Genomic DNA, 27,680 nt, shown 5'->3' with positions numbered 1-27,680 from the left:
AAATACATGCATTTTGTCTATGATGTGTTAATAATTAGTAGATCCTTTATCTGAGGTAGTGTATTTAAAGTTATTTAAATGATTTGTTAAATGATTGAGAGAGACCATGTGCATGCAACAGAACATGGTGTTAACACAGTGCAATATGGCCCGTGTAGGGTAGGCTACCCCATGCAGGGCAGCTACAGATGCTCAGTGGTGCCCATGCCCCGTGGGAAAGAGATTGCAGTGGTCTGGTATAGGTCATGGATGAACTCCAGATTAGGTGCTGCTGAGTGTTTGGCACACACTTTGAGTATTGGATACATGCTCCATATCCAGATCTATAAAAGGACAGTAACATTCTCTGTAAACTAAGTACTTCATGTGAGTGATTCCTCAGTGGATTCTATGCAGTAGTGCAATACACATGATGTAGTGTTATGAAATGATCTCTTAACCACTGTTAAAGATAAACCTAGTTGATCTAAAAGATTTACATGCCAGTGTTGCTCAAATCACACTTTTTTATTAGAGAAGAAACTTACATGGTCTTTAAATGGGGAGACGCATGCCCATGCAATACAAACCAACTAATACCAAATCCCACAAAGTCACAAGTGTGTGTTTTCATTTGAGATACAAGGAAACGAGTTGCAAAATATAGTGTGGTCAGGTGTCAAGGTGGAACACTGAGAGACCCCAAAACATTTAGGAGTGAAACTTATTAAAACAAAAATAATCAGTTACTGATAATACAATGTGAATGGTTAGATAAAAAAAATCTACTGACCAAACGGTGGCAGGAGAACACACACACACACACACACACACACACACACACACAAAAGATTTAACTTTATAAGATTTTGGAGCCAGAGGCTCTTTCTTCTGGCAGAAGAGTTGAAGGGGAAGGGAGAAGAGTGAATGAAAATGATTGGAGAGGTTTAGGGAAAGGGGAACAATTTAGGAAAGTCACCCAGAACCCTGGGTCAGGGAAGATTTATCGGAGGGAATGAGAAGGAAAGACTGATTGTTGGGGACTGCACCAGATGAGATTTGAAAACCTGAGAGCTTAAAGGTGGAAGGTGGTCTCCCACTTTTGAAGTTCTCAGGTTTTCAATTCTCGTCCAGTGCAGTCCCCAACAATCAGTCTTTCCTTCTCATCCCGTCTAGTAAGTTTCCCCTGACCTGGGGTCCTAGGTGAGTTTTCTGAACTGTACCCATTTCCCTAAAGCTCTCCAGTCCTTTTCCTCCACCCGTCTTCCTTCCACTTCAACTCTTCTGCCAGAAGGTGGTGGCACTGGCTCCATAAGCTTATAAAAGTTAAATCCTTTTGTGTATGTGTTCCCCTACCGCCACTTGGTGAGTAGATTTTTTTTTTATCTATCCATTTACGTTGTATTAGGAGTGAGACTTACTTCCAAAAAGCACTGCATGTGAAAAGTTTCCATCAGGAACAATCTTCTAAGGAAACTGGCAGGATCACATTGGTGTTGTCAACCTGAAACACTATGAACCTTTGCAGTGGCACTATGCTTTTTGTGCCAGAGTATGCACGTTGCGAGGGTTCTGCCATCTTGATGCGTACCTTTACCTACAGCTGACAGCCCTCCCCATTTCTTCCAGAAGTTCTTCATGAAAATTGCTTTTTACAGAGAACTATTCAACTGTTTGGAAGATATCTGGTTTTATTTACCATATTACAAACAGGTTTGAATTCACAACTCAAGTTACTACTCGTTTGTAATAAAAGCAGGACCAAACTGTTCCAAAGGCTATTGACAGAATCCTCCCTTACTTCATTCAACACGTAGGTCAGTGTTGACCGTCGTCATGCAACTTCATCATGGAGGGACTCCATCGTGCAACGCACGCCAGAGTAGACTCTGTGGTTACTAGTGGTGACACTGTTTCAAGACAATCTTTCTCCGCTGCATGATGCCCCTGTAACGCTTCTAACAAAAACTCCAAACACAATGAACTCAGAATCACTTCAGTACACTGACTAACCCTAACAACATAACTTAAACTTGGTTGCCTATGAACTAGCCATGATTTCTCAGTTCCATCAGATATTACAGGGGCAGGTGTTTTGTGAACTCGCATCATTGTACCCTTACTGTCATGTTGTGTATAATTCAACATACGCCAAACAGGTGGACATAGCTCTCAGTGATAGCTGCATAATATAACAGGTTACTTGAGATTGACTTCAGTCGAATGACTATACCACCTTCCAGGAATAGCACAACTTCCTGTTTGAAGGGATATAGCTGGGAATGAGGAAAGAAAGAAAGTGGAGCAGGAGAGAACGGATCCTCTGTATGGGCATGAACTGCACCCACATCGAAATCAAGGAGTAACTGATTTAGAACATCGACGCCGCTTACAAGAACCACTGCTGAAAAAGCTAGGTTGCAACCATGGACAGCTGTGACCTACCTTCCCCTGACTGGAAGAATGTTTCAGAAACGCTCCATCCTGGTATGATGATAAGTAGATGACTTGGAAGTCCATGAATAGATGCGAGATGTGGAGTTAGCAGATCAAAGGTTAATTTGGCAAGATGTGCTACACTGATCAAGATTATATTCAGTGTGACTCTGGAGAAGACCAGAGTGTCCATCTTATGCTTCCATGCTGACTGTGTCCAGCCCCCAGCACAGAAGATGAACATCATCAAGGAACAGAAAATCCAGTAGAAGTGGCCAAGTTTTTAGCAAGAGTAATATAGTTATAACCGTATATAATATGTATGTTTCTGATACTAGAATAAATAAATTAGAGAAGAAAAATAATGCAATATATTTACAATGAAGCATCAACTTTGATTTATTTATATGTTTTTAAAAGTGGTAATGTACAAACCAAAAAGGAAAGTCTCTTACAAATTCACAGTAGTATTAATGTAACTTAAACCAGAATTGGCACAATTCTGGATTGCTTTGAAATGTCATTGCAAAATACAGAAATAAAATCGAAACCTTTTTTGTTGCACTATTTAAAAGGGGAACTTACTTGCTTATTTTATTATGTACAATTCAAATAGACAGTACAATAATCATAATAAAACTCATTAGAGTTATGAAAAAAGTTTTGCATGCTATCTCTTTTTGAGTTGTGGAGTTTTTATTTTTGTTTAATTCACAATAACAATACGGGAGTGTTTAGTACTAGTCATCTGAAAGTGAGACTGTTTTCTGTGGTTCACATTTCTTATTTTGGTCTTATAATCATGGAAGTACTGAGGAGTGCAAAGGACAATGTTGGTGTCCATGCACCATCATCTACTCTTAATACTTAATATGCTTACCATTCTTCTTATGTTCTATCTGAAAAGCTTTGCAGTAGTGAACTGTATTGAAGTGGTTGAAATACATGGAACTTTCTCTGAAAAATAACGAGCAAATCTCCAGTCAGCTTGCGTGGATTACATAGGATGTTGCTGAATATCAGGTCATTGTTTTCATGCCAATTTCATCCATTGTGTATTCATGTAATCGGTTAGTGATACATCCATTTTAATCTCTTATTTGTGTAAGATAATGTTTGTTTAATAAATAAGTGGGGTGCTGTCATAGTTGTGGTCTTCAGTCTGAAGACTGGTTTCATGCAACTCTCCACGGTGGCCCATCCTGTTCAAGCTCTCTTTATTTCTCCGTAACTACTGCAACCTACATCCATTTGAATGTATTTGCTGTATTCAAGTGTTGGTCTCCCTCTACAATTTTTACCCTCCACACTTCTTACCATTACCAAATTGACAATTCCTTGATCCATCAGGATCTGGGCCCAAACTCTTTGCCTTTACAAATGTCTGCTTGTGTCTGTGTATGTGTGGATGGATATGTGTGTGTGTGCGAGTGTATACCCGTCCTTTTTTCCCCTTAAAGTAAGTCTTTCCACTCCTGGGATTGGAATGACTCCTTACCCTCTCCCTTAAAACCCACATCCTTTCGTCTTTCCCTCTCCTTCCCTCTTTCCTGATGAGGCAACAGTTTGTTGCGAAAGCTTGAATTTCGTGTGTATGTTTGTGTTTGTTTGTGTGTCTATCGACCTGCCAGCACTTTCGTTCGGTAAGTCACATCATCTGTGTTTTTAGATATATTTTTCGCACATGGAATGTTTCCCTCTATTATATTCACAATTAAGGAATCTAAAATTCCACAGTGCGAATTGTAGAATGCCAGTTTTGATTTCCGAATGAAGACATCTCCTGAATAGTCCCTGTCCTCTGAATGGGGGCCAATTTGAGTATTTTACCCATGAGTATGTCATCATATACTGCAGAGCTGTGTGCCCTTTTGAAAAAACGTAATGGCTGTAGTTTGTTCTTGCTTTCAGCCATTCACAGTAGTAGCACATAAAGGCCATGCTGGCTAATTATTACAAGGCCAGATCAATCATCCAGGCTGTTGGCTCTGCAACTACTGAAAACGCTGCTGCTTTTCTTCAGGAACCACAGGTTACTTTGGCTACTCAACAGATAAACCTCAGTTGTGGTTGCACCTGTGAGAGCCACCCCACCTCAGCAAGGTCCATGCATTTATTGTCTTTCTGCAAAACATAATGCTAATAGTACCACAATTTAACTGAGGAGTTTTGAGAGAAATTCTGCTGTTGTTCCTCACTAAAATTTTTGTACTTGTAACATAGCCTTAAGATTTTTCAGAAAGACAATAAATGTCTGTCTATGACTTACACTTCACAGCTGAGAGGTGGTTTTTAGGTTTGGAAAACAATTTGAATCATCACTTATACTTTCATTTGTAAATTACAAATAATCATTGTTTATGTCTCCTAGTTCCAATCCTGGATCTTTGTGGAAAATCTCGAAGACCTGACTCGATCAGATTGCTAGGCACTGTCTTTCCATCCTCAAATGAATCATTATGGACCCTCTTTGTAGTTCTTTAAATCACCAACAGAGTGAGATATCTGGTAATTGCAGCCCTCTGGCAACGGAACAAGGAATTGTTCCCACATTTATAGACGAAATGGCTTTGATGCCACAGGTGGCAGGCACACTCCACCCTTAATGGATACAGGCATCGCATCATTGGGATAACACTTTGGAGATAACACTTTTTTTTTTTAACCAAATACACAAAGTCAGTTTAAACTTCATTGTGTGTGTGTGTGTGTGTGTGTGTGTGTGTGTGTCGGGGCATCCATGAATGAGCGCTATTTTCAGTCTGTTCATAATTTCAATTTCTCATTGAAGTTGGTTTTGTTTCTTAACTTTCGCTTAGCCAATATTACATAAGTGGAATCTATTACTCTGTGTATACCTGGGTTAATTACATATACACTGAGAGCCAAAACATTATGACAACCTACGTAAAAGTGTATTGGTCCACTTCTGGAACAGAATTCAGCTGTGATTCTGCGTGCCGTAGATTCGACAAGTACTTGATAGGTTTCCAGAGGTTTGTGGCACCAGATACCTACGCACAGGTCACTCATGTGCCGTAATTTACGGGTGGTTGTTTGTGGGTAAGGAGCTGGTGCCTGATAGTGTCCCAGTTAACTTCCATTGGATTCAGACAAGCCAAATTTCATGGCCAAGACATCAATGTGAGTTCACTATCACACTCCTCAAACCAGTGCATCATAATTCTGGCCTTATGACACAGACAGTTATCTTGCTGGGAGAAGCCATCACTGTTGAGGAAGGCATCAAACATAAGGGTTCACAGGTGGTCCCACTGCCCTATCTCAGTGGCGCGCTGCAGGTTTCAAGCGGCTGTTTGCCTCAATGACGGTGTATCACGACATGACTATTGATGGTTTAACAATAAGCAGGATTCATCCAACCAGGAAATGCAGTTTCATTGATCCATGGTACAATCTTGATGATCCTGTGCCAACAGTAATCATAATTGATAATGTTGGGTCAGCAGTGAGTATGTAGGGTCCTCTGCTGTGGAACACCATGTTCAACACTGTGCACTCAGCAGTATGCTCCAAAACACTCGTGCCTATGCCAGTGCCGGTGCTGTATTCTGTCGTCAGATCTGCTACAAATCATCGCCTATCCTGCTTTAGTGTGTGGACAAGCCTCCAATCCATATGTTCTGTTAGGTATGGATGTCCAACTTCTTGTCGCCTACTCGTGATTTCAGCATTCTTCAATCACTTTCTATAGATGCTCGCGACAGTAGCACATGAATAGTCAACCATCTTCGCCATTTCCGAGTTGCTCGCTTCTAGGCACTGGGCCACAAAAGTCTGGCTTTTGTCAAAGTCGCTTAAGTTGGCGGATTTCCACATTTGCGCCACTTACTATCACTAGAATGTTTCCCCATTTGTTTCTGCTCTGCTCATATACTTCTCTTCTTGTGTCATGTGCCCTCAGTGCCACCAAGCAACATACAACCTTGCGGTGGGCAGTGGTCATAATGTTGTGGCTCATCAGTGTGCAATTTTCTTGTGTATATGAATGTGTTATATATTTTAAGAATTATTGGATCTATAGCCTTTATAATTTTGCAGGAAGCTGACTGCTGGTTTGAGTTTTGTGTCCAACAGGACTCGGACAGTGCTCTAAGTGGTTCGTGGTTGGAGGATGATACAGAGATGGTGCCATACAGGCGTGTGCTCTTAGTTCCAGCTTCAAATCTTGAGCCTGTGATAGAAAAAATAAAAGATTTTGTATCTTCCAAGAACTGCTGACAATTTATATTAATACATTATGGTTGCAAAGAAACAACTGAATTTTCTAACGCCAAATAAAATAATTTTGAAATGTGTGTTCGTGTGTTTTTCCACAGTATTCCCACTTATTATTATAATACTGCAATTTACCATAAGAAGACATAAGTTGCAGACAGGCACAATTGCAACACACACACACACACACACACACACACACACACACACACACACACACAAAAAAAGCAAGCAAGCACACCTCAAGCACATACGACCACCAACTCCAGCATCTTGGGCTGGAATGCCTTCTCGAGATGCGGGTGTTGGTGGTCGTGTTTGTGTGAAATGTACTCACTTTAGTGTGTGTGTGTGTGTGTGTGTGTGTGTGTGTGTGTGTGTGTGTGTGTGTGTGTAAGCGGTGGCCGAAAGCTATATGTGAGTGTCTTTTAATCGTGTGTCTCTGCAACTTGATGTGTCTTCTTTATGGTAAGTAGCAATCTATCTTTTCCTACATTGTTGATGTTCCTACCTGGAGTTTCCATTGTTTGATTGTAATACAGTTTGTTGGAATAAGCTACATTTAACTACAAACAGATTGACAGTTTACCTGTGCAGGAGTTTGCTACAAAATGGTATGATAAATTGATGATAAAAACTGGTTTTATATTTTGCTTCTAAATAGTTCATGAAGCTATTTACAGTTACCAATATAACTTGTAGCCAATGGTGGTCTGCTTTTTCATAGTCAGGGTGATTTTTGAAACTTGCATGACTGCAGAAATTTACATTAAACTTCTTCATCATGCATGTAGGACATCAGATATGCATTATAAATAAAAAAATATACATTGATTTTTGATCACTTCCGACAAACAATGTTATACTGCTCTTGCACTATACTAAAACACTGCATATGAACTCAAAACAAACTAAACTTTATGACATGCTGATCACATGTTCCGCGATCATAGATCATCTCGTACTACCTTGTTGGCAGCAACCAGCCAGTTGAAACGGGCCTAATCCCCATGTTATGTTTTGCATTCTGTTTGTTGCCCATCCTTAACCATGTCATCTACAGCCCCTTGTACACTGAGGCGCCAAAAAAACAGGTAAAGGCATGCAAATTGAAATACAGAGTTGTGGAAATGGATAGAATACGATGCTGCGGTCGGCAGCGCCTATGTAAGACAAGTGTGTGTGACAGTTGCTAGATTGGTTACTGCTGCTACAATGGCAGGTTATCAAGATTAAAGTGAGTCTGAACATGGTGTTATAGTCGGCACATGAGTGATGGGACACTGCATCTCTTGAGGTGGTAATGAAGTGGGGATTTTCCGTACAACAATTTCACAAGTATGCCATGAATATCGGGCATCCGGTAAAACAACAAATCTCTGACATCGCAGCCGGAAAAATATCCTGCAAAAATGGGGCCAATGATGACTGAAGAGAATTGTTCAACGTGACAGAAGTCCAGCCCTTCCGCAAATTGCTGCAGATTTCATTGCTGAGCCATCAACAAGTGTCAACATGTGAACCATTCAACGAAACATCATTGATATGGGCTTTCGGAGCCGAAGGCTTGTTCGTGTACCCTTGATTACTGCACCACACAAAGCTTTAAGCCTCACCTGGGTCTGTCAACACTGACATTGAACTGTTGGTGACTGGAAACATGTTGCACGGTCGGACGAGTGTTGTTTCGAATTGTATTGAGCAGATGGATGTGTATGGGTGTGGAGACAACCTCATGATTCCATGGACCCTGCATGTCAGCAGCTGGTGGAGACCGTGCAATGGTGTGGGGCGTGTGCAGTTATATGTGACCCATGATACATCTAGACATGACTCTGACATGTGACATGTACGTAAGCATCCTGTATGATCATCTACATCCACTCATGTCCATTGTCCATTCCGATGGACTTGGGCAATTCAAGCAGGACAATGCGACACCCCACGTCTGGAATTGCTACAGAGTGGCTCCAGAAACACTTTCATGAGTTTTAAACACTTCTGCTGGCCACAAGACTCCTCAGACATAAACATTATTGAGCGTATCTGGAATGCCTTGCAACATGCTGTTCAGATCTCCATCCCCTCGCACTCTTATGGACTTATGGACAGCTCTGCGGGATTCATGGTGTCGATTTCCCTCCAGCACAACGTCAGACATTAGTAGAGTTTATTCCACATTGTGTTGAGGCACTTCTGTGTGCTTGCGGGGGCCCTACACAATGTTAGGCACGTGTACAAGTTTCTTTGCCCCTTCAGTGTATTTTTGTGTTATAGTGAGTATTAATTTGACTTCTTAACAGTGCCTGTCCACAATTAGATGTTCACAAAACCTTTTGAGTAACTGCCTAAGCAGATGTTATATTTCTTTCTTTTTTGATTCCGTTTCTGACATTTTTTAGTACTTACCAGTATCATGTGTAATGGTACACTGTAAAGTCCATAGCTGCAATTATTTATTTTAAAATATTTTTTGAGCTTTAGGGTGTTTCCTTTTTAATTCTACTTGGTGGTAGGTTTGTCAGTTGTATTATTGAAGTACAGATGACTACTGCTCTGAATGATGGCCTAATGTTGTTTTATACCACAATGTTTAATGACCTACTCAGGCTTATATAAGTTCCCAGTGGAGTCCTTAGAGGTAGTGCAATTGCCTTTTCATTCTTAGCCATTAGCCAATAATTTGTTGATGTTAAGAATAGTGGTCTGAGCAGCATTCACTGAAAAATACTTTTATTGAGCAGGATATTTAAGAACAATTTCGTATTATAATCTATTGGATTAATAGTTCTCATTATTACTGAAGTAATTTTTTTGCATTTTGATGTGTGTGTTGAGATGAAGTTAATGTATGTCTGGACTTTTGATAAGAAGAAGAAGAAGAAGAAGAAGAAAATATGTGATGAATCTGGGAATGTGTTAAAATGTTTAACATCGTTAACAAAATCAACACTTATGGTCAACGTTCTGAGTTTCAATTCTTGACTCTGTGCTCAGACTTAGTAGTGCCCTGGCAAAAGTTTAAACTCTTAGATGTTTTTGAACTGTCATTAGGCTTGTTAACAGTCTCAGAATAGTAATATTTGAAACATGAGTGACTCTTTAAGTCAGCTGATTTGACTTTGTGTTGCTACAGATGTTATTGTAATTGAATCTGAAGTTTTCTCAACAAAATTTGCTTCAGATGCTGAAATGGCTTTGGGGCCACCTTACCTGATTTATGATATTGCAATTGATAGTTGAGGTATGCATGCCAATGTGGTAAGCCGAAGCTAAAAATGAATAGATAAAGAAAATACCTGAGGATATTTAACAGGTTTGGGGATTGGAATGTGGTTGTAGGGATAGGAAGAGAAGAAAGGGTTACAGGAGAATATGGGCTTGGTACTAGGAATGGGAGAGGAGAAAGTCTAATTGAGTTCTGCAATAAATTTCATTTAGTAATAGTGAATACCCTGTTCAAGAATCACAAGAGGAGGAGGTATACTTGGAATAGGCTGGAAGATAAAGGAAGATTTCAGTTAGATTACTTCATGGTCTTGCACAGATTCTGAAATCAGAAACTGGATTGTAAGGCATGCCTGGGAGCAGATATAGACTCAGATCGCAATTTTGTAGTGATGATGAGTAAGCTGAAATTTAAGAGACTACTCAGGAATGATCGGTGTGCAAAAAAGTGGGATACAGAAGTACTGAGGCATGAAGAGATACGCTTCAAGTTCTCTGAGGCTATAGATATTGCGATAAAAAATAACTCTGTAGGCATTTCAGTTGAAGATGAATGGACATCTCTGAAAAGGACAATCAGATGTTGGAAAGAAAAACATAGGTAAAAAGGAGGTAACCATGAAGAAACAATGAGTAACAGAAGAAATACCTCAGTTGATCAATGAAGGAAGGAAGTACAAAAATATCCAGGGAAATTGAAGGAATTCAGAATACAAATCACGTAGGAATGAAATAAATGGTGAATGCAGGGAAACTAAGGCGAAATGGCTGCATGAGAAATGTAAAAAAAAAGCTTGAAACGAAATGATTATTGGAAGGTCTGACTCAGCATATAGAAAAGTCAAAACAACCTTTGATGAAGTTAAAAGCAAGTGTGGTAACATTAAGAGTGCACTGTTAAATGCAGATGAGAGAGCAGATAGGTTGAAAGCGTGCATTGAAGGCCTCTATCAGAGAACACTTGTCTGATGAGATGAACGAGGAAGAAACAATAGTCTAAATAGAAGAGATAGGGAAGCCAATATTAGCATGAGAATTTAAAGTGCTTTGGAAGACTTTAAGGCTGTGTAACAATAGCAACAAAATGACTATTCACGTTGGTGTGTAGAATGTGTGAGGTGGCGATATATCTGCAGACTTCTGGAAAAGCTTTATCTACACAATCCCGAAGATTGAAAGAGCTGACAGGTGCGAGAATTACTGCAGAATCAGCTTAATACCTCGTGCATCCAAGTTGCTGACAAGAATGGAAAAAAAAAAATTGAGGATGTTTTAGATGATCAATTTGGCTTTAGGAAAGGTAAAGGCACCAGAGAGACAATTCTGATGTTGCAGTTGATAATGGAAACAAGACAAGAAAAATCAAGTCGCAGTCATAGGATTTGTCGACCTGGAAAAAGTGTTTGACAATATCAAATGGTGCAAGATCTTTAAAATCCTGAGAAAAATAGGGATAAACTATAGGGCAAGATGGATAATGTACTTTATGTACAAGAGGCAAGAGGAAACAATACGAGAGGAAGAACAGGAATGAATTGCTTGGATTCAAAAAGGTGTAAGACAGGGATGTAGTCTTTCGCCCCTAATGCTCAGTGTATATATTGAAGAAGCAGTCATGGAAATGAAAGAAAGGTTCAAAAGTTGAAAGCACGGAGCAAGTGCTGGAGTGTCAGTCACGTTGGTTCACTCTGAACATGGCTGGGCAGTATTCAGCCGAAATATTAGAAAAAGAAGTCAAATTTATGTGGCTGCACGCCCGAAATTTTATGGATCAGTATTTGCGCCACGAAAATATGAAGATGCACATTAAATAAAATTGTAATAAGAAAAAAGGAATACTTTTTCACCATTCATCAGATGACAGTAACAGTCTCAATCACATCACTTATACAATATGTTTCTTTTTTGTTCTTAATATCATATTCTACCAAGCACCAACAATGACTGCAACTGATATTACAATTGTTGCAGTTACATCTGCTTAAGTGGCATGCAAGTAAGTGCCAGGTGCACGAAGCACTCTGCACAGAGAGAGAAGTGAGGCACATTTGCTAATATTGCCATTGTGCTTTCTGTCATGTTTACATGCTCTAGCCGTTACATACCCTGGCAAATGGCAGTGCTGGGGTAAGTGTCACATCGGCCATCTGTTTCAGCTTCTGACTTTCTCTTTAAAAATTTGTATGTTCGGAAAACTATTGCTGTAGCTTGTTAATGTAATACTTGTTATGTTTGCTTTATGCCACACATAATGAAGCCTACACTGACCGAGCACCTTCCTTTATCTAAACAAATATGAAAACCAATGCAAAGTGTTCTATGCATACCCTGAATCACTTGCTACAGGCACATGCAGCACAAAGTCATTGCTGGCTGGAGTGTCACATCACTGCCATTACTACTATCACTCTACCATCTTCCTTGTTACAGGCACACCAATGTAGTAAATTACTTATTTTATGTCTAAGCTCTGCGCAGAAACAATCCTTGATGTTTGGGTCCAATAAATGTAGTGATACCTATTTTACTATGAGCTGAAAATGGCAATAAAGTGTACATTTTGAAAATGATTCATTCATATTCAGAGTTTCATAAACTTAAAACAACTACTTAAATAATGAATATGCAATGACAGCTCTGTTTAGTAGTTGTAAACTAACTGAACCTTTTGATTTGTACTGGTCATTCAAATTTGATAAGATTTGGAAGAAAATTGTGTTATTAAGTAAAGGTTCCTATGCTTTACAGTCATAGCATACATTAAATGTTTTTTCTCTCAGTTTGTAAAAGAACTAATAGTAACAGAAGGAAATTCATGGCAGTTACAAAGTAACAGCAGTGATAGGCAATACACAAAGTCATGGCAGTTGACATCTAACCCATCTGGTAGCAGCTGCATGAAGAAGATGCGGCATGGAAGTTCTGCAGTAGCCCAGAATGCAATCCTCCATCACACCACATTTACTTTAAATACAAGCTAGATTGACCAAATTCACAGCATCACCCACACGTGCCTTTCTGAATGTACTGTAGTAAGCAATGAGGAGTGCAAAAAGTGAGTGATAAGTGTAAGTGCGAATGTGCACAATGGTCAGTGCATGTCTTTTTCTTTCATTTTAAATTAAATTATAAATGTAAGTTTCACAGTCATATAAGTACCTATGAATGTTGCTAATTACTAGGAGAAGTTTTCTGATTCCTAAAAATGTGATCACTAATCATTTTTGTTTAATATATATATGACAGCAACAGGGGCTGAATGCTAAATGGAAAATAAAAATTTTACTCCAAGTAAAATAAGAAACAATTACTTATACTTAATCCAGGTGTTGGTGATTACAGGTCTTCTAAGAATTTCTTGCTGTTAGGTGGAAAGCATGTCCAATAGCCTTACTTCACAAATAAAATAAGGATTTTCATAGTGTGCATGGATGGAGTGTTGTGTTGCAATGCCTCTTACAAATGATATTATCATTATTGTTTTTGTATCATTATTTATTTTTGTGAACTTGCTACATGGAGCCACAAATGTTTACAGTTGAAGAGCTAGTGAAGCTATGTGTTTGAATTATTTCTTCTGGTGCTCTTTCTTGATTTAAGTGGAGACACTGTATTGTGTGTATCTACGGAGGACAAAAGGACAGTCTTTCATGGGGGAATGGGAGTGTGCAAACAACAAAAGTGAGACATGTAAAACAGATCCCTGTTAGATCTATCTAGCAAGACGTACTGAGATGATATCTCTTATAGATAACGAAATTTCGGGAATACATTCGCCTAGGTAACATACTTCAGTGATTAATATTGCAAGATCACGGGTTAATGTAAGCATGAGATAAGGCATTGCAAGTGTGAAATGCTGGTACATTAATAACACGTATAACACCAGAATATTGAATGGAAGCATGCAAACATGCTTGCATTGTTTTGTACAGATGCTGGACGTTAGTTCGTGGGATGGAGTTCCAGACCTGTTGCACTTGGTCAGTCAATACAGGGATGGTTGATGCTTGCTGTGGATGACACTGGAGTTGTTGTCCAATGATGTCCCATATTTGCTCAATTGGAAACAGATATGGTGCTTGAGCAGGCCAAGGCAACATGTTGCCACTCTGTAGAGCATGTTGCGTTACAACAGTAATATGTGGGTGAGTATTATCCTGTTGGAAAACACCCTCTCAAATGCTGATCATGAACAGTAGCATAACAAGTGGAATCACCAGATTGACACACAAACTTACATCCAGGGCACATGGGATAACCGTGAGAGTGCTCCTGCTGTCACACAAAATGACACGCCAGACCATAACTCCAGGTGTAGGTCCCATGTAGCTAGCACACAGACAGGTTTGTTCCAGGAACTCAACTGGCCACCTTCTAACCAGCACATGACCATCACTGGCACCAAGGCAAAACCAGCTTTCATCAGAAAATACAAAAGACCTCCAATGAGCTCCCACTTGACACCATCAATATCACAAATGGTAGTGGTTTAGGGTCAGGGAAATTCATGCTACAGGGTGTCTGGCTTGGAACAGTCCTTGAAAGATCTGATTTGTGGCAGTTAGTTGGGTGACTGTGGTGCCAACTGCTGCTCAAATTGCTACTGCAGATGCAGTATGATATGCCAGAGCCATATACCAAACACCCTTCTGTAGTGTCATGTGGCCGTCCGTAGCCCAGTCTTCTTGCGTAGAGGAAATAACTACAAAATTAATATCACATGCTACTTCATCTCTCCATGTTTTAGCATTGCTGAAGATACTTACTGAAGGGCTTTAACTGCCACACTGTATTGAATAGTGCCAAATGATGGATGGGACAGTGATGATATTGCTGTGGTGTATTTATTCCTGGAATATTTTGAGACAGCAGCTCTCAATTCCACTCTTGCTTGTCAGTCTTGTTTTCTCCAATATGCTGAACATATCTTCTTGCTATGCCCTCATGGTGAATTGGCCCAACAGCAGTTCTTAGATCACATGTTTGGGTTCATCCAAACAATACATTTACTACTTGGAGGGGTGTGGTAAGCTACATTTCTTGGATAAGCTAGTTGGTCTGAATGCAGATGGTCGGCTCGGTCATTCAAAGTGTAGGAAGCCAACCCACACCAACCAGTATCTGAATCCAACCCACACCAACCAGTATCTGAATCCAAACAAGTTTTATCATCCTGCTGTGAAGGAAATTGTCTTGTGCAGTGAATACACAGGACTATAACAATATTGAACAATAATGATTCCAATTCACGAATAAGCATTTAAGAATCAAAATCAAGGAACACAGCTACAGCAAGGATCATATTGGTGACACTCTTAGTACAATCAGCACAAGATTCTCTGCCTGTCAGTGGAACAAGCCAAGCCAGCAGCGTTTATTTTGTAAAGTTGTGCAATAATTACATGTATAATCCAGAGGTATGAACTAATGCCAGTGATTGACCCCATTTCAATTACTCAGGAAATGTTACAACCACCTAAAGGTGATGTATATCATATGAAGGCTGAATGAAAATTAATGCCTCCATCTTCATTAATTGGGGTTTGGATGGGGATATTTTAATAACTCAAATGCAGAAATAATCCTTAGAATGTGATTTTTAATAACCAATATTCACTTTTCCACATAATCACCAGCCAAATGGATACATTTCTGCCAATGATGAACAAGTTTTCTGAAGCCGTCACAGAAGGAGTCGACACTCTGTTTCCACAACCACAGTCTCAAAGTTCTCTCAATGTCTTCATCAGAAGCATAATGATGGCCCAGCTGATCGTATTTCATTATCGGGAAAAGATGGAAGTCAGACGGTGCTAAATCTGGACTGTATGGAGGACACCATACGATGATGAGATTCAGTCTCTGAAGTTCTGCTGTGGTGGCACGTGAAACGTGTGGTTTGGCATTGTCATGCTGCAGGAAAACATTTTCCTTTTCCTTTCGGACCCATGTTAGCTGTCGTTTCAGAGTTCGCAGCATTGAGAAGTAACATTCTGAATTTATTGTTGTTCCACGATAAATCAACATGGATAACACCATCTGTGTCCCAGAGCACTGTGGCCATGATTTTTCCTGCTGGTGGCTGCGTCTTGAATTTCATTTTCTGGGGCGAGTCTTCGTGTTGATATTCCATAGACTGACATTTCTTCTCTGGGTTGTAATTTTGAACCCACATTTTGTCTCGTGTCACAACTGAATGGAGAAAGGTGTCACCTTCATTCTCGTAATGCAAGAGGAGTTTCTGGCAAGTTTCAAGTCTGTGCGCTCTCATTTCAGGAGTCAGCATTCCGGGTACTCATCGCACACAGATCTTCTGATAGCCAAACAAAGCAGTAATGTGACCCACACGTTCTTGTGAAATGCTGATTGTGCTTGCAGTATCTCTGAGTGATACGAGGATCATCCTGAATCAATCTGTCAACATTTTGCTTGTGAAACTCGGTGGTTGCTGTCACAGCACGTCCAACTCTTTGTTTGTCAAGCAGGTCAGATGTTCCCGCCTCAACATCTTTAAACTTACTCGCCCAATGATGCACAGTACTCACATCTACACAATTACCATAAAATGCTTTCATTATCTGATAAATCTCCTTTGGGGTGATACCTTTTGCTGTCAAGAATTCAGTGACTGCACATTGCTTAAATCGCATTGACTGACCTTCTGCGCAGGGTCCCATACTTAACACTGTAACAACACAACCATTCAGTGCTAAGGCTTCCCACCAACTGGAGCTGTAGAGAAGAGGCTACAGAATAAGCCAGTACCTGCCACATACCAATGCTGCCAACTGTTGAACAGTTACAAAGGTGAAGGCATTACTTTCCAGTCAACCCTCTTAGAATGCCAAGTGTGTCTGGTATTCACAGTGAATGTAGGAAAAATTAAATTGGTAAAAGTACAGTTGCTACACCTGAATATTGTCCAGACAATAGACCCAAAATCTACTTTGAAAGAATGAGATTCTTGGTCCTTGCAACAACTTATTGGGATTCAATTACAAAAGAGGCAGCCAAGATTGTATACACTAGGGCACTGGATGAACAATGGATACCAAAGGGTCAAAGAACGAGAACAGTTCTGGACTCTGATATATCACCCATATGAGAACACTATACCATACTGGCAGCCAACAGTTTAACTCCTGATGATCATGATGAGAATTTTATTCAGTCTTGTATAAGTTCTAAGATTACATTAAGTCAGTACTCAAGAATATCTTTTTTCATATTTAGCATGCTTAGTGAATAAATTATTTAACTGAACAAAATTAGTGAAAAGTAAGTTTATAAGTTCTGTTCAGATGATATAATTATTTTTCTAAAAATTAGAACTTGCAATCCAATGTAAATTTGTTATGTCTGTTCAAAAGAAATAATTTTTTTTTCCAAAAATAAGGATTTCAGAGAAAAGATATTTTAGCTGAAAATAACTTCACAGTGTATTTATTTTTGTATTATTACTTTCAGTTCAGAATCATCTGATACAAAAATTAATGTAAATAAATGTTTTTTATTGAGGCACATGATGTGTGTGTGTTAGATTATACTGTTTTTACATTTATACTGTACTGTGTTTTTCGTTACAGTAAGTTTTCTAACAGTAATTACAACAGATGGAAAACATACTCCAAACAATGAGAAAAATTAAAAATATATTTCATTTGTGTAAACGTGTTCACACACTTAAGTGAACAAAAAAGGGCCTCTTCATAAACAGATTATATATTGTTAAATAAAAGTAAAACATTTTCAAAATCATTTCCAAAGTGTGGGGTGGTTACTGGACGGTGGCCTGAAAATTTAAATACACTACACTTCACATATTTCAATCAATTTATCACCTTTTACAATTACTGTTGATCACTGTTAGTTGTAGTTTCAAGCTTTGTGGAGAGCAAGTAGTTTTCTTTTTCCTCTTGATAATGGGACTTTAACAAATAATCCCTTGCAAGTTTATCAGGGGTAAAATCATACACCATTGCGCCTCTCTTATACCAGTCTAGTAAATGTATGACACCACCTACTTTTAGCACACTATAATTGGGGTGTAGTGCAGATGGTATACTTCCTGGATTGAAATTTTTAAACAGAACTTCACCGTTTCCATTGTTTGGCAGCAAGCAACATGTCTGAATATTTGTCACCTGCGTATTATTCACTTCCAATTTCCTGGGGCTAGGTAATTCACGTTGTGAAACTTCACTGTTTTTATTATCTGTAATGGAATTAACAGAGGCCACTGAAATAATATGGAAGAAGGAAAAGAACTGCCGAAAACAATGAATGTAGCGAGTTTTTCGTGAAGGACTGTGTGCTGTTTCTCTAGTATCCACTGTCCTCGTACCAGCTGCTGCCACTTCTTGTACTCCTGAGGCATTGAAATCTGTAATGATGAATGAATAAAGATTACAAAGTTAAAATAATGTAGCTAATGGAATTAATCTCCATTGTGGCATATAACAATGAGAATGTATGCATTTATCTTTTTATGACAAGGAGGAATCATAAATACAAGTATTTTCTAATTTAACAAGTCAATAGTAGTGATATAACTTTATATCTTGGCACAATGTTTCTCAATAATGAAATAATTACCATTAACACACAATGCTTGACAGTCACCTTGAAGTGGAATACAATTTCTGTCCATGATTTATGATGAAAAGTATAATAAGACTTCAATGCTGTGGAAAGGCCAACTATTTTGTGTCTTTTCCTGTTTTGATATACAGAAAGATTGCTGGTAAAGCTTTAAGTACAGAAATTACCAGACAAAGAATGTTGTTTTTGAAAGTTCAGAGATTTATACGTAAATATCCCTGTATACAGTTTCAAAAAATGCTTTTTATGTTGGATGGGAAAAGAAAGAAAAACTAGTGAAACTTTAGAAATGGAACAAGAAAAATGCACTACTAAAAGCTTTAGACTACAACAACAACAACAATAGAGATAAATTAAAGTAACTGCGATTCAATACACAAAATTAAAAAAAAATATATATAAAAGTTTTTCAAATGCAAGGAAACAGAAGAAATAGTACATGGTGGGAACATAAACAATAAGGTACAAGATAAAGAGAAAATAAAAAAAATATGCAGAGTAAAACAAGAATAGTGGGAAAATAAGGCCATGCACAAAGACACAAACCAATAGGGACTCTAAGAGTAACAACTGACAAAGAAGCTGGTAACACCACAAGAAATTAAATTAAAACAATATGAAGGCATCCAAGTGTGCATGTTAGAATGTGTATTTTTAGCTTCTGAAGTACTTGTTCTGAAGAAGGCATCAAAATGACTGCTAGTGTCTTGCAATAGACTTTTTTTCTGTTAACACTGTTCACTAGCTTAGTGTTATTGCAAATGTTTTCTTTATTTTTCTGGTACATAAAGGTGAAGAATGGTTTCACACACATTTGTGACATGTATGATTTTATAAATGATTCTGCCTCTGATGATGATAAATGGTAGAATGATCTGTAAGTCAGGACCTACAGTTGGAGAATCTGGTACTTGTGTGAATGACATTGTAAACATTGGATGGTATCTAGAAATTTATCCAGGAGCTAGATGGGAACGTTATTATACTGTATGCCTCATTCTACAGTAAGATCAGGGGGAAAAAAACAATGTTCTAGTTAGCTGTTTAATCTCCACAACACACATGTCATTTGTTCATTTATTTATTTATTGTATTTTGTAGATACCACCAAGAAGAAGAACCTTCAGAGATGTGGAATGAGTAAATGTCTACATCAACATGAGACAAAGATATCACGGAAACTTAATCTGTGTACTGTATTTACCTACACTATCAAATACTGCTTGATGCTATTCACATTTATGGCATCTAAATTTAATCAAGCAAACTAGGAAGAAAACTGCTTCTTTGAAAAAAAATTGCTGCCTCATCAGTTTTATTATATTGCTGGTGTTTATCTGGTGTTAGTAGCTTAATACTCACTTGACTACAATGGTATTTTTCAAGGAAAATATTTTTACATCTAGGGAGACAGAGTCTTACTTACAATACATAATTACTTGTCATACAACTTTACAACAAACACTTCTACTTGCCATGTAGTAAATAGAAATTTGAAGTCCCTGAATCAAATATTCAAACAATTTGGAGAAGAGTGGCTACTGAAGTGCACATTTACTTAGTTATTGAACTGTTTTATGTTAGATGTGAGCTTGTAAACTGTCTTACTATCAGAATACAGTAGAAACTCCATTCTGAACCCTGGATAAGGAGGAAAAATCTACATGAAAATTATTCGTGTCTTGTAATATGATTTTATATCACTGTTCCACACACCATGAACAATGGTGGGGTAGCTTACATGCCTCTGTGATACAGACATCTGTACCACAGGTGCAACTACAAAGATAGGGTATCTGTGGAGAGAGGCCAGACAAACATGTGGTTTCTGAAGAGGGGCAGCAACCTTTTCAGTAGTTGCAGGGGCAACAGTCTGTATGATTGACTGGTCTGGCCCTGTAACATCAACCAAAATGGCCCTGCTGTGCTGGTACTGTGAACAGCTGACAGCAAGGAGAAACTACAGCCCTAATTTTTCCCAAGGGCATGCAGCCCCACTGTGTGGTTAAATCATGATGAAATCCTCTTGGTAAAATATTCCAGAGTTAAAATAGTTCCCCATTCAGATCTCCTGGCAGGGACTCTCAGGTATTCATTATCAGGAGAAACAAAATTGGTGTTCTACAGATAAGAGTGTAGAATGTTAGATCCCTTAATTGAGCAGGTAGGTTAGAAATTTTGAAAAGGGAAGTGGATACATTGAAGTTAGATATAGTCGGAATTAGTGAAGTTTGCTGCCAGGAAGAACAGGACTTCTATTAAGGTGAATACAGCATTATAAATACAAAATCAAATAGGGGTAATGTAAGTATATGTTTAATAGTGAATAACAAAATAGGAACGCAGGTATGCTATTATGAATAGCATAGTGAACACACTATTGTTGGCAAGATAGAAACAAAACCAACACCCAACACAGTAGTACAAGTTTATATGCGAACTAGCTGTGCAGATGATGAGACTGAATAAATATATGATGACATAAAAGAAATTATTCATATAGTTAAGGCAGATGAAAATTTAATTGCGATGGGGGGCTGTAATTTGATAGCAGGAAAAGGAAATAACAGTAGGTGAATATGGACTGGGGGAAAGGAATGAAAGAGGAAACTGCCTGGTAGAATTTTGGACAGAGCATAATTTAATCATAGCTAACACTTGGTTTAAGAATATTGAAAGATGGCTGTATATGTGGAAGAGACCAGGAGATACCAGTAGGTTTCAGATTTATCATATACTAGTAAGATGGAGATTTCAGAACCAGAGTTTAAATTTTAAGCCATTTCCAGGGGCAGACATGAACTCTGACCATAATTTATAGGTTATGAGCTGCAGATTAAAACTAAAGAAATTGAAGAAAGGTAGGAGACGAAGGAGAAGGAGCTGGATATGTTGGAAGAATGAGAGGTTTTTGAGAGTCTCAGAGGAGCATTAGGCAACGGTTGACTAGAACAGCAGAATGGAATTCGGCAGAAGATGAATGAGTAGCTTAGAGAGATGAAATAGTGAAGGCAGCAGAAGATCAAACACGTAAAAAGATAAAGCCTAATAGAAACCCTTGGATAACACATGAAATACTGAATTTGAATGATGAAAAAAGAAAATATAAAAATGCAGCAAATGAAGCAGGCAAAGGGGAGTACAAGTGTCTAAAAAATGAGACTGATGGGAAGTGCAGAATGTCTAAGCAGGAATGGCAAGAGGACAAATGTAAGGATTTAGAAGAGTATTTCAATAAATGGAAGATAGATACTGCCTACAGAAAAAATAAAGTGGCCTTTGGAGAAAAGAGAAGCATATGTATGAATATCAAGAGCTCAGATGGAAAACCAGTCCTAAGCAAAGTAGGTAAAGCTGAAAGGTGGAAGGAGTATATAGAGGGTCTATACAAGGGAAATGACCTTGAAGGCAATATTATAGAAATGGAAGAGGATGTAGATGAAGGTAAGATGGGAGGTATGATACGGTGAGAAGAATTTGACAAAGCACTAAAAGACCTAAGTCGAAACAAGGCTCCAGGAGTAGCCATCATTCTGTCAGGATTACTGAGAGCCTTGGGAGAACCAGCCATGACAAAACTCTTCCCTCTGGTGTGCAAAATATGTGTGACAGGGGAAATACCCTCACACTTCAAGAAGAATGTAATAATTCCCATTCCAAAAAAATCAGTTGCTGACAGGTGTGAAAATTACCAAACTATTAGTTTAATAAGTCATGGTTGCAAAATATTAACATGAATTCTTTATAGAAGAATTGAAAAATTGGCAGAAGCTGACCTCAGGGAGGATCAGTTTGGATTCTGACCCTATGACTAATCCTAGAAGACAGGTGAAGAAAAGGCAAACCTGTGTTTATATCATTTGTAGATTTAGAGAAAGCTTTTGACATTGTTGACTGGAATACTTTCTTTGAAAATCTGAAGGTATCAGGAGTAAAACACAGGGAGCAAAAGGCTATTTACCACTTGTACAGTAACTGGAGGGGAGTTATAAGAGTCGAGGGACATCGAAGGGAAGCAGTAGTTGAGAAGGGAGTGAGCCAGGGTTGCAGCCTATTGATGGTGTCTTGACAGGAGGATTAAGATGAGCATCAACAACAGCAGAACAAGTAGAATGGAATTTAGTCAAATTTAAATCAAGTGATGCGGAGGGAATTAAATTAAGAAATGAGACACTTACTGTAATAGACAAGTTTTGTTATTCAGGTAGCAAAATAACTAATGGTGGTCAAAGTAGAGAGGATATAAAATGTAGACTGACAATGGTAAGAAAAGTGTTTCTGAAGAAGAGAAATTTGTTAACACTGAATATTGATTTAAGTGTTACGAAGTCTTTCTGAAAGTAATTGTCTGGAACGTAGCCATATACGGAAGTATATGGAAGTGAAACATGAACAATGAACAGTTTAGACAAGAAGAGAATAGAAGCTTTCGAAATGTGGTGCTACAGAAGAATGCTGAAGATTAGGTGAGTAGATCACATAACTAATGAAGAGAAAGGAAATTCATGACACAACCTGACCAGAAGAAGGGACTGTCTGACAGAACACATGCTGAGACATCAAGGGATCACCAATTAGTATTGGAGGGACGTGTTGTGGGTAAAAACTTTAGAGATCAAGAGATTAACACAGTAACCACATTTAGAAGAATCTAGGTTGCAGTAGTTACTCAGAGATGAAGAGGCTTGCACAGGATAAAGTAGCATGTAAAGCTGCATCAAACAACAACACAACTTAAAATGTGACTGTGACTAACTTCGTAAACCACATATGAAAGAGAAACATGAGCTATAACTCTGCAAAGCACAAGGCCAGTGTGTCAAGTGTGGAGCGTCACAGCTCGTCATGGCCAAATATCAAAATATATCACTCATTTACCTGAGACTGGAAAGAGGTATGGCTCTCCTTCCAGGGTTAAAAACAATGTCAATTGGTTAGCTACATTTCAGACGCACCAGTGTACCACCTAAAATCCACCAATTGTAAACTGGCCACCAATTACATTCTTCACTGCAAACTTTTCAAAATATGTCCAGTGGTTTATTTATTTTCCAAGTACTACTGTAAGTATAGGTCAAATGAAAATAAATCTGCTTTATCGTCAAGCTGTGATATCCTCAAAATCAAATGAGGAGTACTGCATCACAGAGAACACATGCAAATCTAAATACCATTATTCTTAATTTTTTAAAGAAAAAGTAAAGCCTTTACTGAGAAATTAACTGGAGAGATGGATGTATCTTTGTTTCTTTTACATAAAATGTTTTTTTGGGGGCACATTTAACAACAAAAAATTTGGTTCACTCCACCCCTCTGTTTATCGTATGACAAAGCTGCATGGAGTTACCAGCACTCCGTGTTGTGCCAGGCAGCGTGACGGAGATATGTCTTGGTGTTGTATCTCTGTCATCCCCTTGTGAACCAGTTCAGTCTCTTCGATTATGTTTCTATGCATTATACTGATGAAGGTAATCCCTACATCTATCACACAACACATTGTGTATCGTATTGCATGCTGTATTGCCTTAGTGGGAACTGCACTTCACAGAAGTGCCTGGTTAAGCCCATTGAGATACTGCATAAGAAAGGTGTCTGGCAGTATGAAGACGGTTTCTTTTAAATTACAGTATCTGATATGTACGCATCATACAAAGACTATGGTGATCAACATATGAACATAAAAAAGAAGAATATAGCCAGTCATTTTTCCCACAAAATATTGAGCAAGATAGCGAATTCATTAAGGTACATGAATTTTATTCTGTAACAATCTTTTTCTTTCCTGGAAGAAGAGTCTTAAATCCCCCAAATGGCCATCCACAACTAAATTTTCTTTGAATTGCACCAGACAATGCTGGAATGCTTCCTTTGACTGTTCATAGCTGATTCACCTCTTCTCATTTCTCTGGATGAAATAGCGCTCATTACTAATGAAATCAGTGAGACATTAAACTGTAACGTACTTTCACTTTTCCTGATGCAACATCTAGGAAAGGAACAGGATGGGGAAGTAACAGAGGTATGAAGTATAATCAACAAACAGGTGTGGCTGCAAAGTGCAATTGAAGTTATGGATATTAAGATAACAATTAATGAAAAGCACAGTTCCTACTCACCATATATAGTGGAGATGCTGAGTCACAGATAGGCGAGTCAGCATTTTCACTATATGGTGCAACACAGCATCTCCGCTACATGGTGAGTAGCAACATCCCTTTTCATAATATTTTTACATTTCATCCTGGATTTTCCATTGTTGGACATTAAGATAAGAGTCATTTGTTCAAATCATTTTTATGGAAAATATATTCTTGTATAATTACTTCTCTCATAGATGGAATGAAGGCCATTGCCAAGGCTACAAATATAATTGTATGATCTTTTATTTCAAGTAACTGTTTTTTGTTAACATTTGATGCAATCTGTGATTTCAGCTGGGTATTATCTTCTAAATCTCAAAAAGAATGTTGCCTTCCCTCCAGGGATTCTCATTTGAGTTTCTGAAGAATTTCCATAACACTTACATGTTGTTCAGACCTACTGGTAACAAATCTAGAAACCCGCCTCTGAACTGCTTCGATGTCTTCCTTCAATCCGACCTGGTATGGATCCCAAACACTCGAGCAGTACTCAAGAATAGGTCACACGACCACCTATATGCGGTCTCCTTTACAGGTGAACCACTCTTTCCTAAAATACTCCCAATAAACTGAAGTCAATCATTCACCTACCCTGTCACAGTTCTTAAATGCTCGTTCCATCTCATATGGCTTTGCAGCATTACACCCAGATATTTAAACGACTTGATTGTGTCAAACAGGACACTAGTAACATTGTATCTGAACATTACAGGTTTGTTCCTCCTATTCATCCATATACATTTTTCCACATTTAGGGCTAGCTGCTCATTACACCAACTGGAAATGTTGTCAAGTCATCTTGTATCTTCTTACAGTCACTCAACTTCGACACCTTACTGTAGATCATGGCAAACAACCACAGATCACTGCCCACCTTTCCTGCCAAATCATTTATGTATATAGAGAACAACTAGCATTCTATCAAACTTCCCTGACAGACTCCTGAGGATACCCTTGTCTGTTCTCTATATACATACATGATTTGGTGGGAGGAGTGGGCAGCAATCTGCGGTTGCTTGCTGATGATGCCATGGTGTACAGTAAGGTGTTGAAGTTGAGTGACTGTAGGAAGAGGCAAGATGACTTAGACAAAATTTCCGGTTGGCGTGATGAATAGCAGCTAGCCCTCAATGTGGAAAAATGTAAGTTAATGAGGATGAGTAGGAAGAACATAACTGTAATGTTCAGATACAGTATTACTAGGGCCCTGCTTGACACAGTCATTTCATTTAAATATCTGGGCATAACACTGTTTGGTATAAGCTGGCCTCAGGGGAGATCAGTTTGGATTCCATAGAAATGTTGAAACATGCGAGGCAATACCGACCCTATGACTTAACTTAGAAGATAGATTAAGGAAAGGCAAACCTGCATTTCTAGCGTTTGCAGACTTAGAGAATGATTTTGAAAATCTTGACTGGAATACTCTCTTTCAAATCCTGAAGGTGGCGGGGGTCAAATACAGGGAGCAAAAGGCTATTTACAATTGGTACACAAACCAGGTGGGAACTATAAGGGTCGAGGGGAATGAAAGGGAAGCAATGGTTGAGAAGGGAGTGAGACAGGATTGTAGCCTATCCTCGATGTTATTAAATCTGTATATTGAGCAAGCAGTAAAGGAAACAAAATAAAATTTTGGAGTAGGAATTAAAATCCATGGAAAAGAAACAAAAGCTTTGACATTTGCCAGTGACACTGTAATTCTGTCAGAGATGGCAAAGGATGCGGAAGAGCAGTTGAACGGAATGGACAGTGTCTTGAAAGGAGGATATAAGACAAAAATCGACAAAAGCAAAATGGGGATAATGGAATGCAGTCGAATTAAATCAGGTGATGCTGAGGGAATTAGACTAGGAAATGAGACACTTAAAGCAGTAGGTGAGTTTTGCTATTTGGAGAACAAAATAAAGGATGATGGTCAAAGTAGAGAGGATATAAAATGTAGATTGGTAATAGCAAGAAAAGTGTTTCTGAAGAAGAGAAATTTGTTAACATCAAGAATAGATTTAAGTTTCAGGAAGCCTTTTCTAAAAGTATTTGTGTGGAGTGTAGCCATATATGGAAGTGAACATGGATGATAAATAGTTTAGACAAGAAGAGAATAGAAGCTTTCTAAATGTGGTGCAACAGAAGAATGCTGAAGATTAGATGGGTAGATCACGTAACTAATGAGGAAGTACTGAATAGAATTCGGGAGAAGAGGAATGTGTAGCATGACTTGACTAGAAGAAGGGACTGGTTGGTAGCACACCTTCTGAGACATCAAGGGATAACCAATTTAGTATTGGAGGGAAGTGTGGAGGGTAAAAATTGTAGAGAGGAACCAAGAGCTGAGTATACTAAGCAGATTCAGAAGGATGTAAGTTGTAGCAATTCCTCAGAGATGAAGAAGCTTGCAGAGGATAGAGTAGCTTGGAGAGCTGCATCAAACCAGTCTCTGGACTGAAGACCGCAACAACAACAACAACATTGCAAAGTGATACGAGATGGAATGTGCATGTGAGAACTGTGGTAGGGAAGGTGAATAATCGACTTTAGTTTATTGGGAGAATTTTAGGAAAGAGTGGTTGACCTGTAAAGGAGACCACATACAAGAAACTTGTGTGACTTATTCTTGAGCTCTGCTCAAGTGTTTGGAATCCGTACCAGGTCAGATTGAAGGAAGACATCAAAGCAATTCAAGAGGTGGGCTGCTAGATTTTTTACGGTAGCTTTGAACAACATGTGTTACAAAGATGCTTTAGGGACTCCAATGGGAAACCCTGGAAGGAAGGCGAAGTTCTTTTCGAGAAACACTGTTTGGGAAACTTAGAGAACCAACATCTGAAACTGACTGCTGAACTATTCTACTGCTGTCAACATACACTACTCGTAAGATATAAGAAATTAGGGCTCATATGGAGGCATATAGACAGTCGTCTTTCCCGTGCTCTATTTGTGAGTGGAAAAGAAAAGGGAATGAATAGTAGTGGTACAAGTTACCATCCGTTATTCATTGTACAGTGGCTTGCAGAGTATTTATGTAGATGTAGAACATCATCTGTGATAGAAGGT

The 27,680-nt window shown here is 38.6% G+C and overlaps 1 protein-coding gene across 1 annotated transcript in view; it reads left to right on the top strand.

Moving 5' to 3' along the window:
* The window catches only part of LOC126473193 (protein BCCIP homolog), a 50,326-nt gene extending 43,592 nt beyond the window's left edge, over nt 1-6,734 (top strand). Inside the window, exon 6 of the mRNA XM_050100088.1 lies at nt 6,478-6,734. Coding sequence (XP_049956045.1) covers nt 6,478-6,657 — 180 coding nt within the window. The 3' untranslated portion in view covers nt 6,658-6,734. The remainder of the gene's footprint in view (nt 1-6,477) is intronic.
* Nucleotides 6,735-27,680: the final 20,946 nt, after the last annotated feature.

This window comes from Schistocerca serialis, chromosome 4 (assembly GCF_023864345.2).
Source record: "Schistocerca serialis cubense isolate TAMUIC-IGC-003099 chromosome 4, iqSchSeri2.2, whole genome shotgun sequence".
In the NCBI taxonomy this organism is placed as follows: domain Eukaryota; kingdom Metazoa; phylum Arthropoda; class Insecta; order Orthoptera; family Acrididae; genus Schistocerca; species Schistocerca serialis.
This window is presented reverse-complemented; position numbering and strand designations above follow the sequence as displayed.